Source organism: Acanthisitta chloris, unplaced genomic scaffold (genome assembly GCF_000695815.1).
Source record: "Acanthisitta chloris isolate BGI_N310 unplaced genomic scaffold, ASM69581v1 scaffold353, whole genome shotgun sequence".
In the NCBI taxonomy this organism is placed as follows: Eukaryota; Metazoa; Chordata; class Aves; order Passeriformes; family Acanthisittidae; genus Acanthisitta; species Acanthisitta chloris.
Window position 1 is genome coordinate 1,369 of NW_008664102.1, and position 13,407 is coordinate 14,775.

At 48.3% G+C, this 13,407-nt stretch overlaps 1 protein-coding gene across 1 annotated transcript in view; it reads right to left on the reverse strand.

Moving 5' to 3' along the window:
• Positions 1–2,455: 2,455 nt before the first annotated feature.
• LOC103798898 (voltage-dependent N-type calcium channel subunit alpha-1B-like) overlaps positions 2,456–13,407 on the reverse strand; it is a gene marked incomplete at both ends in the record, with an annotated part of 44,807 nt that continues 33,855 nt past the window's right edge. Inside the window, 6 exons of the mRNA XM_009071182.1 lie at positions 2,456–2,566; positions 3,137–3,263; positions 4,339–4,466; positions 5,329–5,438; positions 7,287–7,394; positions 9,667–9,775. Coding sequence (XP_009069430.1) covers positions 2,456–2,566; positions 3,137–3,263; positions 4,339–4,466; positions 5,329–5,438; positions 7,287–7,394; positions 9,667–9,775 — 693 coding nt within the window. The remainder of the gene's footprint in view (positions 2,567–3,136; positions 3,264–4,338; positions 4,467–5,328; positions 5,439–7,286; positions 7,395–9,666; positions 9,776–13,407) is intronic.

Genomic DNA, 13,407 nt, shown 5'->3' on the forward strand with positions numbered 1-13,407 from the left:
TGTCACCTTACTGTGTGGACATGAAATTATACTGAAGAGCTTCATGTTTGTCCTGCTGAGCCTGAAGCTGGAGGGAGACAGGGAGCTCTGTAAACTGGATGGGCAAAAATGTGAAGAGTGAAAGTACTTCCCACTAAAAACATTTAACCAGACTTTCAAAATCCGTACAGGAGCTGGCAGGAAGAAGGCAAGAGAAAATTCCCAACAAAAATCCGCCAAATTGATCCAAAATAGACATTTATCTTTGGGCTTTGGTCCTGCTTCTGCACTTATTCCAGGGATAAGTCCCCAGTGGACTAAGGGGAAGTAGCAAAGCAATGAAACCCCTTTCCATAACTCCTGGCAATGCTCTTGTGATGGTAACAAGCCACAGCCTCCCCAAAAGCCTCAGGGGGCTATACCACACCCATTCAGAGAGCTACTAATTGCATTACCAAACTGATTGGTTTTGCTTCCTAAATCCCTGTGCAGGGAGGCAGAGAGAACCCAATGGAGAAGCAAACCAAAGAACCAAAGAGACAACCCCCGTTGGAGCGTGCGGCGTGCGACCGTGGGCCCAGGGGGAGAGACAGCCACTGCATCAGTGTGACATTGGACTCCAGATGAGAAGGGGAGAGAAAAGTTCAAGGGTTAAGGAAGGTTAATCATATCTGAAGATGAAGAGGGTACAACTTAGTGCAAACTACATACTGCTAGGTAACTCCCAGGTGACCGTGCTGTGCTCCTCTGCAAACAAGTCGGACAAGATGAGAGACATTATTTGAAGCAGCCCCACAGTACAGCCAGGGTCAGACATCAGATGTGCAGCAGACACCATGACGACAAGGGAGGGAGGTGATGAGGGGAGGGCAGCAAAGAGGGAAGGGGGAGGTGAGGGTGAAAACGCAGGAAGGTATTTTGTAACAGAAGTGGAACGTAAAAAGACAGAGGGGTGAGAGGCAAACAGAAAGGGAGGCATCAGGGAACAGAAAGCAGTGCAAAGAAGAGTTAGAAGGAACTCAAAGGTTTGGGGGAGGGCAGAGCAGCATGTGAGAGGGAGGGCATGGAAGGGGGAGACACACAGAAAGTACATCAGTTATTCACCCAAAGCTACAACACCAAAACATTGTATTATTAAATGAGGTTAGGTCTGCTCTGATATTCCAGGCCTGATTCACAACCAAATGGGCACTTCCCTGAGGATAGCAGTGCCCTGGGGAACAGACACTGCCATGCTGCCAGGGACACTCACTTCTGCAGGTATCTGCCTGCCATGGAGAGGAGTTTCTCAAGGAAAGGCTCCTCCTGCTGCCAACTGCATTGCCATGGAAGGAAACATACTACTTGTGGTCTAGAATAAAGGACAACTTTGTTCTGGGAAGGGGGAAGGGAGGGAGAATGGGGTTGCTTTGGGGTCTGTTGCTTTCATTAAGCATGTTGAGTGGTGCTCCTGATAACAGAGAGAATCCCAGTGCTCACACAAAGGCTGCAGTTTCTGAAGCCAGCTGGGAAATCCACTAGCCAGTGAGGGGCAGCCTGTGCCAGCCCCAGGATGTCAGCATAAAGATCCTATCTGTTGGAGCTCTTGCTGTGTCTGCCACACAGGCTTTTAGTTTTAGGGTGCAGCAGATCTTTCACATTCTGCTTCCCATGGAGAGCAATGCAAACAGTCCCCAAGCCCAGACTGCTCCCTCCTGACTGTATGAATCAGGCCCTTGGCATGAGACATGACATGAGTGGTGAGAAGTTCTGACACTCAAGAGGTAGGACAGTTAGCAAGGAACATGTGAAATGGCCCAAAATGATCTGTGACATCCTACACGTTAACAGGGTCCACAAGTTGCTGTAAAAGTCAACTCTAGTGATGAGATTTCTTTAGAAAAAGCTAAACAAGGGAAATCCTCAAACACCATTTTACAGGCCAAAGACTCAGTACAGTATGTGCTGACTACTGTGGGAAGAGAAAAACCAGGGAGGATACTTAGTGTCCCAATGCAGCATTCCAGGCACAGGCTCCCTGCTAGTCCCTGTACCTACTCAATGCATCTAAGAGAGCCACAGCACATCTCCAGCTGTTTTCAAGGCTAGGGCACAGGAGTTTGCTTTGTCTGGCTGGTTGGATAGATGGCACACAACTGGCAATGGGAAACATATGCCTTTCAGGAATCCTGGCTGGCAAGTAGCACTGTCCCCAGTTAATCAGGACACCCTTGGGTGGGTAGGCATTAGTTATGTACCCAGCCAGAGGGATTGCTCTGGGCTGCTTTTTGCTGCAACCAGGATGAGTAAAACTGGGGACAGTGCTGTGACTGCACACAAACACCTGCCATCCAAGCACAAAGGTTGCTTTCCTGTCTCTAGATCAGCAAACATCTTCTAAAACTAGCATTCACAAGCAACACAACAAGCAGAGGGAAGACACTGAGTTCTTGATCCACTCTCAGTCTGTCCCAGCAGTATAGTGTCCCTCACTCACCTGAGTTTCTGCAGCCAGGCGTGGCATGGAAGCTGCCCGGCCCTGGCTCTCCAGGCCTGGTTGGTGCTCTCCATTGGCAACTGTGGGGCTGATTTCCCTCATTTCTACCACCTGATGGAAACATGGAATGATTTCAGTAGCCAGAACATGACTATCAGCTTTGCAGCTGTCATCTGAGCATGCTTCTGCTAAGCTTGACTGTATTGTGAAGAGATGTTGCGATGGGAAAGAGAGTAAATGAAGAGCTGTGGAATGCACAGGTTACTCTGCCTACTCTGTCTTCAACAAGGACTGCAGTGGGCCAAGCTGCTCCACCAGCCATGAGCCCCAGCTCTGACCTGTAAAACCTCTCAGCTGAGTTGGGACAATGATGACAATGGGATTGAGACAATGGGAAGAGATAACCTTAGGGCACCTATTGCAGCAAGACTGAAATCCATGAAAAACATGTCCACATGGACAGCTACCAGATTTGGTTCATCTCCATCATGTTCCAGCAAACTTGGCGTTGTAAGAGACAGAACAATACTTGCCTCAAGGGACAGATCCACCATTTAATGAATGTCACCTTGTCTTCTTCACCTGTTTCATCTAAACATTTTCTGAAATGTACAAATTTCTCCCCCAGTTCTAAAATCTGGTGCCTCTCCATCAGTCTGTCCCTCCTCCCCCTTTTCTCACCCTCTCAGTGGGGATCTCCTCCGAGTGGCCTCGCTCAAATGCTGGTGTCCTGGTCTCATAGAACACGTCCTGGGTGCGTTGGGTCCCCCAGGAACTGGACTCCTTGATCCCACACTCTGGGGCTGGCCTGGCACAAGGCAAAGAGGAGAAAAGATTAACTCTTTTGCAAAGAGGTTTTGCTGAACTCACTGTGATGGTGGCAAACCACTCAGATACCCTGTGAGGTTTCACTTGTGATAGGCACAGCTGCTGGGGAAGCTCTAAGGTCCCCTGAGTTTTGCCAGGGCCACATCCTATAGAGCCTGAAGGTCCCATGAGAACAAGAAAACCAAACCAGCCACCATTTTTTCTTTTATTTTACTAAGAAAAACAACTTCTGTGACTTAATTCCTAATGAAAAGAATGAAGAATTTTGGAGTTCAGGCCAGATATGTGTGCAGGACCACTCAGACATTGGTCAGACCCTGTGATCACACTGAAGTCCTTCACTGAATGCACACATAGCTCTGGGTTTCACCATTAAGGGTGATGTTGGCTTCCTCATCAGGGTTATTTGGGATGTTGAAACCTCAGATGTCTATCACTAAAAATCCATAGTGCTTGTGACCCAGAAGAAAGTCACCCGGAGAGTAGGAAACAGAGAATTGATTAAGGATCACTGTTACTGTAACTGTCTGGGAAGCTCTCTGTGGAGGGATTATTTTGCCCAAACAGACAGATTCTGTCATGGCAAGCCTAAAGAAGCTCTTGCTGTTACCAAGTGCCATGAGTTTGAGGGATGACTTTGTTCCCAAGGACATTTGGACTCCCAAGAACTCACTGAGGTGGTGGTTGGTGGGTTAGGATTTGTTTGGCTGTTTCGCAGTGATCCCAAATTCCTGTAAGCAAACTCACCTTACTTACACCTAGCCACAACAGAAAGTTCTCCATGAACATTCAAAGGAGACCACTAAGGAAAAACACAGCTCTGGAGACTCCAACAGTACCACCACATGGATAACTGCAGTGGGAGGCAGAGACAGACAGAGGCATTTTGCCAGGCCCCAGTGGGAATTGTCCCAGCCATGGTGTGAATGAGCTGCTGGTCTTGGTGCCACCAGCTGTGCTGCCTCATCTCCAGAGCCACTGAACCAGCAGTGGTTTGGGCTGCTGCACACCCCCAGGGTGCTCCTTCTCTGTGTGGAAGGTCAGGGGGTACTCACAATGCTCCCCCGTTGTTGAGGGAGGCTGAGCTCTTCTGGCGGAGGAAGGCCTTGGCGTTGTTGAAAGCTGCAGGTTGGGTTTGCTCCAGAGTGGCCTTCAAGGGGTGGAAGAGTGACACTGGTCCAGGCTGCCAAGTACAAGGGAAGAAGATTATCAGAGCTGTGATGGGCTGCAGTGCTTTTCCTAGTTAATTATATGTTCACTTTGCCACCCTGGGAGATGAGCCCAGCAGAAAGCCATCCCCAGCCTGCCCACAGCTGGAGGAGGCTCTGAGGGACTCCTCAGCTCTGCACAAGCCAAGTCATACTGCAACCCCCTTCCCTCTAAGTGTTCTTCTGGTCACCAGAGCACTCAGGGATTTCACACACAGCTGTGGCCAGAGGGGCTGTGCAATTCAGGTGGCTCCTTGTGACACTGGGTCTGCTGTAGCCACCCATCAGTGGGACACATGTCCATGCCATGCTGGAGATCAGCTAGGTGATCATCCTGAAGACAGTTTGTCCTGATGCAAACCACTGAGCTTTCTATCCCAAGCCACTTGTGTGGAAATATCTTCAAGAAATTGTAAAAATAACTTCAGACCTGTTAGAGTCACAAGGGTTTTGAATAATTCCTATTTTCAAAGGTAACTTTAAACATTTTATAGCCAAACTATCAACAGCTTTCAATAATTCTTGCACGTCCCAAAGACATCTTTTGGTGTTCCCCAGTTCCTAGGTCCCTTCTGAAAATAGCCTGACAAATGGCCCTTGACAGTTTTTGGGGGAAGCTCTTTCTGAATCTACTGGAAAATGCAACTCCAACAACTTCTTTTAATATTTTGTGAGGGAGAAAGACTTTCAGGAGAGGTTTCCATTTTTCAACCCCCAACTGGAGAAGCATCCAGACATTCTGGATGAATCCAGCAGGTGACCCTCATGAGTTGCCCAATGCTGGAGAAGTGGCTGTCCAAGAGGGAGGATGGAGAAGGACACCTCTTGGCTGAGTACCTGGCACAGGCCTCCAGGTGGTTGAACTTGTTCTCTGCTGTTCTTATTCTGCTTGTAGAAGTCAAATATCATCAGTGCTGCGTAGACCTTCCCCACAGTCATTTCATCAGCTGCCAGAGGGTGAAATGCAGCAGAGATATTCGAAGGATGATGGGAGGAGGAGAATAAGTCAAAGAGAACGAAAATAACAACAAAGGAGTGTGGAAAACAAGGAAGGGGAAGAGGCAACATTAGAATAATGAGGCAAAACACTCACAGAAAAGTGGGGGTAAGAAAAAAAGACAAAGTTACAACAGACTTCCTCAGCTCTTTGCCTGTTGCTGCCCTTCCAATCCAAGAAGGATGGCCCATCTCTAGCTTGCTGGGGCAAACACTCATAGAGATCTTGTAAGAAATCCCAGGCAGGAAACCTCTGTGGCATTGTAAGCATTGCTGACAGAACTGCTAAATTCATACCAGACCCACAGCCAGCTCTTTATCAACAAAGAAGCCTTATTCCTACTTCTTTGAATTACAGTCATAATGGGCTAATATACATTTAAAGAGTGTTTCAGTTTTCCAGATGGCTCCTTTCACCCTCAGAGCCATGTGCCCAGCCCTTCCCCACACAGCACTGGAGCACTCACCATGGAGCAGAGGTGGAGTAGTGTGTATATATATAGGCATCAAGAGAGGAGGGGAGGAAAATATTTAAGCAGTCACTGCCTACTGATTTGTACCTCCTCATCTCCCTCATTTTTCTTAATTAACAAAGCCTTTATTGCTCTGCACTCCTGCTCATTAATCAGGAACCCAGAGCCCTTGGCTGGGCTAATCAAGATAATGGCAAACTTTCCATTTTCTCAGCACATTCACCCAGGACATCATTAAGTAACACAGAAGCACAGAATGGGTCAGGCTGGAAGGGGCCACAGTGGGTCATCTGGTCCAACCTCCCTCCTCAAGCAGGGTCAGCCCAGAAGACATGGCACAGGATTGTGTCCAGATAGTTCTGGAATATCTCCAGTGAGGGAGAATCCACACCCTCTCTGGGCAATCTGTTCCAGTCCTAGTCACTGCACAGGAAAGAAGTTTTTCTTCATGTTCAGGTGGAACTTCCTGTGCATGTTTCTGCCTATTGCCTCTTGTCCTATTACCTGACACCACCAGCAGAGCCTGATCCTCCCTCTGACACCTCCCTTCAACACAAAGTTCTTTACTCCAAATTACCTCACTTTAGATGCCTATTGCCTCCTATTACCTGACACCACCAGCAGAGCCTGATCCTCCCTCTGACACCTCCCTTCAACACAAAGTTCTTTACTCCAAATTACCTCACTTTAGATTCTACAAGTTCTCAGCAAACTGTAATTTTCTCCCAGTTTTCTGGGGCTCAGATGGGAGAAATTGCCCTCCCATCCTTCAAGGCACAGACTGGAGGCTGACCAAGCTATGGAAAACCTGACACCACCAGCAGAGCCTGATCCTCCCTCTGACACCTCCCTTCAACACAAAGTTCTTTACTCCAAATTACCTCACTTTAGATTCTACAAGTTCTCAGCAAACTGTAATTTTCTCCCAGTTTTCTGGGGCTCAGATGGGAGAAATTGCCCTCCCATCCTTCAAGGCACAGACTGGAGGCTGACCAAGCTATGGAAAAGCTCTGGAAGAGGCTACACAGGGAATCAGACCTTTCTTGGCACTGTTTTGGGTTTTTCCCCCCCTATGTATAGGATGTCTACTGTATCATAATGAAGTACATGCCTAGATGTGCCCTCAGCTTCCCTAACCTCTACATGAGCATGGCATGGCAGTACAGAGGATGCCAAGAAGCTGAACTGCCCTTGCTTTCTTTGCTGCTTCCTTCAGATCACTGTGTGCCCAGAGGGAGTGTGGGACAGCACAGGCAAGGAGGGAGAAACCTACTCCAGGCTTTAGGCAGGTGTGATGGGTCAGGTCCTTGCTAATGACCCACTTACGTTTGTGAGGAGGCACCAGCAGATCCAAAGTCTTCTGGGACAGATTGGGCCAAACCAGGGAGATCTCCTTTCTCAGCTCAGCATCACACTGGTGCTGCTTAACACCACCTGCAGAAAGGGAGGGGAGAGAAAGAGGCAGAGGGAGAAGAGTGAAACCCCTTGTCCTGCCAGCACATACCAACATTTGCATCCCCCTTCCCATTCCTTGAGAAGGCTGAGCCAGCACAGCTGTTGTGAAGAGAATCAGTGACCTCCTCTGTGACAGAAGTGTGTGAACTCAGCAGGACCATCATTGCCTCAACCTGCTGACCCTCTGCTGTTACTTGGGGCTTAAACTTCAGCTCAGACTTATTCCACCTAATTGCAGGTGCCTGATTGTTTGGGGCACTGGGTAGTGCTCACTGAAAGCAGCAGCACCTCCCAGGTGGGATGCAGAACACATGGTCTGAGGTGCAGGACATGAATTCCAGACTGGTTTAGATTGGAAGGGACCTTAAGGATCATCCAGTTCCAACCCCCTGCCATGGGCAGGGATACCTTCCACAGATCAATGGTTACAAACACTCTCCACCAACAACTCTTCCAAAAATCTCTGGCAACAAGACATGAGCTCACTAGTCTGTACCAGCAGCTCCATCACAAGGTAAACCAGGAAGAGCTGAACAAAGCAGCACTGTTCAAAGGGCCAAAGTGAGGTCTTAATGCTCAAGTGGAAAGTGATTAAAGCCTGTGTAAGCCAACAGGGCAGCTCCCAGCTGAATGCACCACACAAGAGACAATTAAGTAGTTCAGCTGAATGACAGAGATTATTTTGCTAAGAGAAAAGTAATGGGAGGAGGCTGTGGGTGCTCTGCTACATGGTGGTTTGAACTCCCACACGGAAATTCATTAGGGAAGGTTTATTAAGGGCCTCTTAGTCTCAGTAAAGACTCAATTAAATGTAGCACATGAAACCTATTCAAATGAGCTCATAACAAGAAAACAGGTCAAACCTTCACACCCGACAGCAGATAAAAACCTTAGAAAGAATCTAGTGCTATTAGCTGAGCTCTCCTCTGGCTCCCTTGTAGCTTGTAGCCAAATAAGAGGTGGGGGGAAATTTTTCCAGTTGAAAAAGGCTGTTTAAATGACCATTGCTGACAGGTAATAGGAAACCTACAATAACACAAACTCTCAGCATCCTTATGTAGAAGCTGTTCCTGAAATAAGGAGTTGGCCCTTAAAGTCACAGCAAGTCCTGAATGCATCCTTAGAAACAACTGTCTATTCCTTGGTGTCAATCCCTAGGGGAGTCCCAGTGACCTCCAAATTTTGTCTGTCCCAGCAGTACCTACTCAAAGCATCAAAGGCAAAATCTAAGCAACATGCAGGGGAGGTAATTAACAGAGGAAGGTTGCATGTCTGGCTTAAAGCCACTTAGGAAAGCACAATGACCTAACCCTGCCGTGCCCTTTCCTCGTAAGAGCTTTGTTACCTCCTGTTAGCTTTTAAATTAGGTATAAAAGTGCCCTGGCCAGGCATGCCTCGCTTGTGACCCCAGCCAGCCTGATTAACTGGGGTAATGACCCAGAGAAAGGGCCAATGTATTTCATTACATTGCAAAGTTTAATTGGGAAGTCAAGTAAACGCCTGATTAACCACTTAAATAATTCAATTTTATCTCAAGGCAGAACGTGGTTCACAGCATTTGCAGTCACTGCTTTGCTGCCAGCAGAGAGAAAGCAGGGAGGAAGGGCTGGTTTTGCCCCATGCTGGAATAGTTAAGAAAAGAGGTGTTGAAATTCTTGTTTCTGTTAGACAGCAAGGAGCACACGCACAGAGCTTCTCCTCTGAGAGCTCTCAGCTGGGATAGCCACAGTTCACATCTCATCACCAGGGATGCCACCCCAAAGGCAGAGTGATGCTCAGGACCCCTCTATGCCTGCCCTAAGGAGAACCTTGTCCTTAGAAGCTGGGATAGCAGGCAATAGGAAAGAGGATTTCCACCTGGGGCAGAATTTCTGTGGTTCCAGGAGGACATGAAGCCAACAGAGAAGTTGGAGCTTGAGCCACATGTGCTCTCAGCAAACTGCAGTTTCTGGTTTTCTGATGCTCAGATGATAGAAATAGCTCTCCCATCCTGCAAGACACAAGCTGGAGGCTGGCAAAGCTATGGAAAAGCTCTGGAAGAGGCCACATAGTGCATCAGTCCCTTCTTGGCACTTTTTGGTTGTGGTTTTTTCCTACTGTAGCATAATGAAGAACATGCCTGGATGTGCCCTTAGTTTCCCTAACCCCTGTGTGACCATGGCATGGCAGTACAGGAGCTGAACCACCCTCAGTTTCCTTGCTGTATCCTCCAGATGACCCAGGCATGCCCTCAGACATCCCCTCCTCTCACCTGAGGCTAGTTTGATCTCCAGGGCAGTGCGGATCAGAGCCATCAGGGTGGAGGTGAAGTGGACAGTTAAATCCTCCGGAGATATTGGCATGTTCATCCGCACCAGGCGCTGGGGAGAGAAACACACTGGTTGTGAAGGTGGGTCAGGATTCCTCCCCCCCACCCTTCCCTCCCCCTCTGCAAGCCCCTAAAATAGTCATACTGAAACATGGGAACTTTTTGTGCACTGAGCTGAAATGCATCTTCTCCACATAGGTGTGAGCTCTGAGGTATCTAAGTGGCTTTAGTGGTTAAACAAGTGATTTGCCAGCACTGGACTGCAATCCTACAAAGAGAGCTCTTCTAAAAGAAACCAGTTGGGATGCTCTCCTGCCCTTTCACAGCCTGGTACACTGCTCCTCTGACAGCCTCCAATGACATCTGGAGTCTCCAGATGTGGCTGGTATCTATCACCCCTTCCAAACCAGTGTGATACAACCAGGAGATACAGACCATGAGTCCACCTCCTCCACCCTTTCCTACACCAGGTGCCTTCACCTAAATTCTACAACAGGAGTGATAGCAACAAACAGGACCTGGCACTATTGAATGAAGAGGATGGAGGGTTTGCATCTGCCATCTGAGGATGAAGATCCATCCTGAAAGCAACTGTGCCTCTCCCTGCTGTGCAGATGGCCTTGCCAGTGAGAGGGATGCAAGGAAGGCACTTCCAGTGACAATGATAATGGAAGGTATGTGAGGGCTTTGTACAGTCCCTGGAGTGGTACTGTGATAGTGCATTTTGGACACTTGAAAACAAGGCTGGTGAGCCCTGGTGTGTCTCTGGGGCAGCTTGGGACTGGCTGCTAATAGGTAAAGGTGTGGAATATCCTTTCTACTGGAGACAGTTGGGTTCTGGCTCTTACCTCCTTTCCCTGTGGGCATCCTTGTCTCCTCCCTTCCTTCCAGTCAAGGAGCTATACAGCTCTATGCAGACCTTACCCATAGGGGAAGAGGTTGGATTAGTATGAACAGGACTATCATTTCCCACAATAATGTTCTTTCAATCTGAACATGAAATAGTCCTTCAGGACAAGTATCTTCCAAGATCTTCAGACCTGGTAGCAACTCCTTCCCCAACACTAGCCAGAACCACCTCTGACAGGGCAAATTCCTCATTCTCAGAAGCAAGGAAGTACCTGAGATTGCTTTACAAAGCTGTGGCTCCCTGAACACTGCTGGCAGCAGAGCAGGTACATGTTGACAGGGAGAAACCTTCGCCAAGCCTTGCTGATAACCTCAGGAATGCATTTAAAGGATGGATTTCTTCTCCTAATGGTTTATCAGCTGCTCAGCTTTCACAAACTGCTTGGAAACTTCCCTGGCCAGAGCCATATCAGTGTTTCCGTTCTCCAAGGGGATGTGCAACCCGAGGAAGTCACCGGGTGTTGATCTGCCTGAGCAGCCTGTAAACCCCACTGCTAGCTTGGCCTGGGCCCCTTGCTAGGGTGGGAATTTCATCCCCATCTGAAAGCTGCTTAGGCTGTTATTTTGATCCCTATCTCTGCCCAGAAACCTTCTCTTTGTTTAACAACAGCCCAACATGCTGTTAGAGCTGTAAGTGTGGCCAGAATGTGCTGCAGGCTCAGCTCTTGGCTCTGGGCACTGCAGCACTGAGCACAAGGCTGGGAATCATTTTCTGATGCAGTTGCTGGTGCAGTCCCCACCACAGTGTGACTGCAGAGCAGCCCTGCTGACCCTCCCTACTGGTCTGGGGAAGCTGTGTAGCAGAAGTGAGAGCAGGAACTTGCCTGGAGTCTCAGGCAAGGCAAGAGGCAGAGTGCTCGGTGTGAGCACTGATTCCTGCTCTTATGTTTTACCCAAACCAAGCCATGACTGGTGAATGAAGACTTGGTCACCCTTTCCATCTTTGGGTTAACCTCCCACTTCAGAGAAACTTCTGACATACAACTTCCCAGAGGTATGGACTGAGCTGCCTTAGAATGAGACTGGTTTGGCTTGGAAGAGACCTTAAAGCTCATCTTGTTTCAACCTTTCACTAGACCAGGTTGGGGTTGGAAGAAACCTTAAAGCTCATCTTATTCCAATCTTTCACTAGACCAGGTTGGGGTTGGAAGAAACCTTAAAGCTCATCTTATTCCAGTCTTTCACTAGACCAGGTTGGGGTTGGAAGGGACCTTAAAACTCACCTTGTTCCAAACTTTCACTAGCCCAGGTTGCTCCAAGTCCCATCCAACCTGTCCTTGAACACTTCCATGTGTTTGTGTGCTCTGAGGCAGCCCCCAGCCCTGGTACCTTCTGCCAGCCATGGAGAAAATGTCCCTCCCCAGGGTGGACAGGTGTTGGTGCTGACACACCAGCAGACAGAGGGCACAGGGTATTGGTCCTGTGCAAAAATCCTTCTGCTGAAGGCTTCAGAGGAGCTGAGACCTCCTTATTCATCTTATTCCATGTCTTTTGCTCTCACTGCATGCCACAGGGATGAGACTGATGTAACAACTTCCCTCTCCTAAAGTCTGAGACAAACCATTCTAATCTCAAAGATCTTCCTTGCATCGTGCCCAGAGGTTATCTTCCATGTCTGCCAAGCCTCAGAGCCAGGGAAATCAAAGCCAAGAATCTCCTCCCTTTGTAAAGCAGTGACAGTATCAAATGCTGGCAACACCACACGTTTTTTTTTTCTGTTCACTTGTGGCAAATCAAACTGGCTTTTAATTCAGATTTCTGCCCTCAGCACACAAAAAGTTGCAATAAGTACATCAATGAGAGTCCACAGTTCCCACTCACAGTGTCCCACTGAATCCACTTCAGTGGGAGAGAGAGTTAAGGGATGGAGAGAGAAAGAAGATGCATGGAAGTGAAGAACAAGCAGATGAGAAATAATTCCCCACAGGAGAGCTCTATCCTCACAAACACTAGCACCAAAACCCATTTGGGGACTGAGACATCCCAGATCCCCTCAGCTGACTTTGCAGACCGAATTCCCAAAGGACATGGATGCAGAGCACAGGTCACATCACAGCTATACACAGAAGGGCTGGATGAAGGTCTTTCCTTTAAAATTTTAACCAGGGACAGAGGATTTAGGGAAAGGTTTTCTAAGGGGATGCAAGAAGGTTCACTGAGCAAAACCCACATGCAAATGCTGAGTGCTGCAAACATCCACCTGGAAGAGGCTCTCCCCAAACCATCTCTTCCTTTCTGCAATTCCCTCCACACTGCATCATCTACAGCACTTTTTCCTGGTCAAACAAGTCAACCTGGACACCTGCAGATCATTGCAATTTCCCATCTGATAACTCAGCAACCAGCAGAAACAGGGGGTTTGTGCCACTCCTTGACTGCACCAGAGCCCACAGCCAGGGATGGCCCAGCTCTAGGGACCAGGAGAGAGGAGGAATGATCTGGTTTGAGTAGGATGTCTCCCTCTCTCAGGGTGGCAAACTGTGATACACCTCCCCATGCACCCCTGGGACAGCTAGTTGACAACCAGTTGAGGAGCACTTGCAAGGTGGGCTGCAAGTTGCATCTACCAGGGCAGAGCAGCTGCTCATTTCTTACTCAAAAAGGACATAAAATGACACATAAAATGCCTTATAACCTGCTACAGCCAAGCCCAACCAATCTCCATTACAAGTCACCCTAGATCCCTCTCAAAATCGATGAAAATTACTTTCTTGAAAGCCACTGACTTGAGAAAATACGTTGCTTAAATGAATAGACATTTCTGGGGGGGCTCCT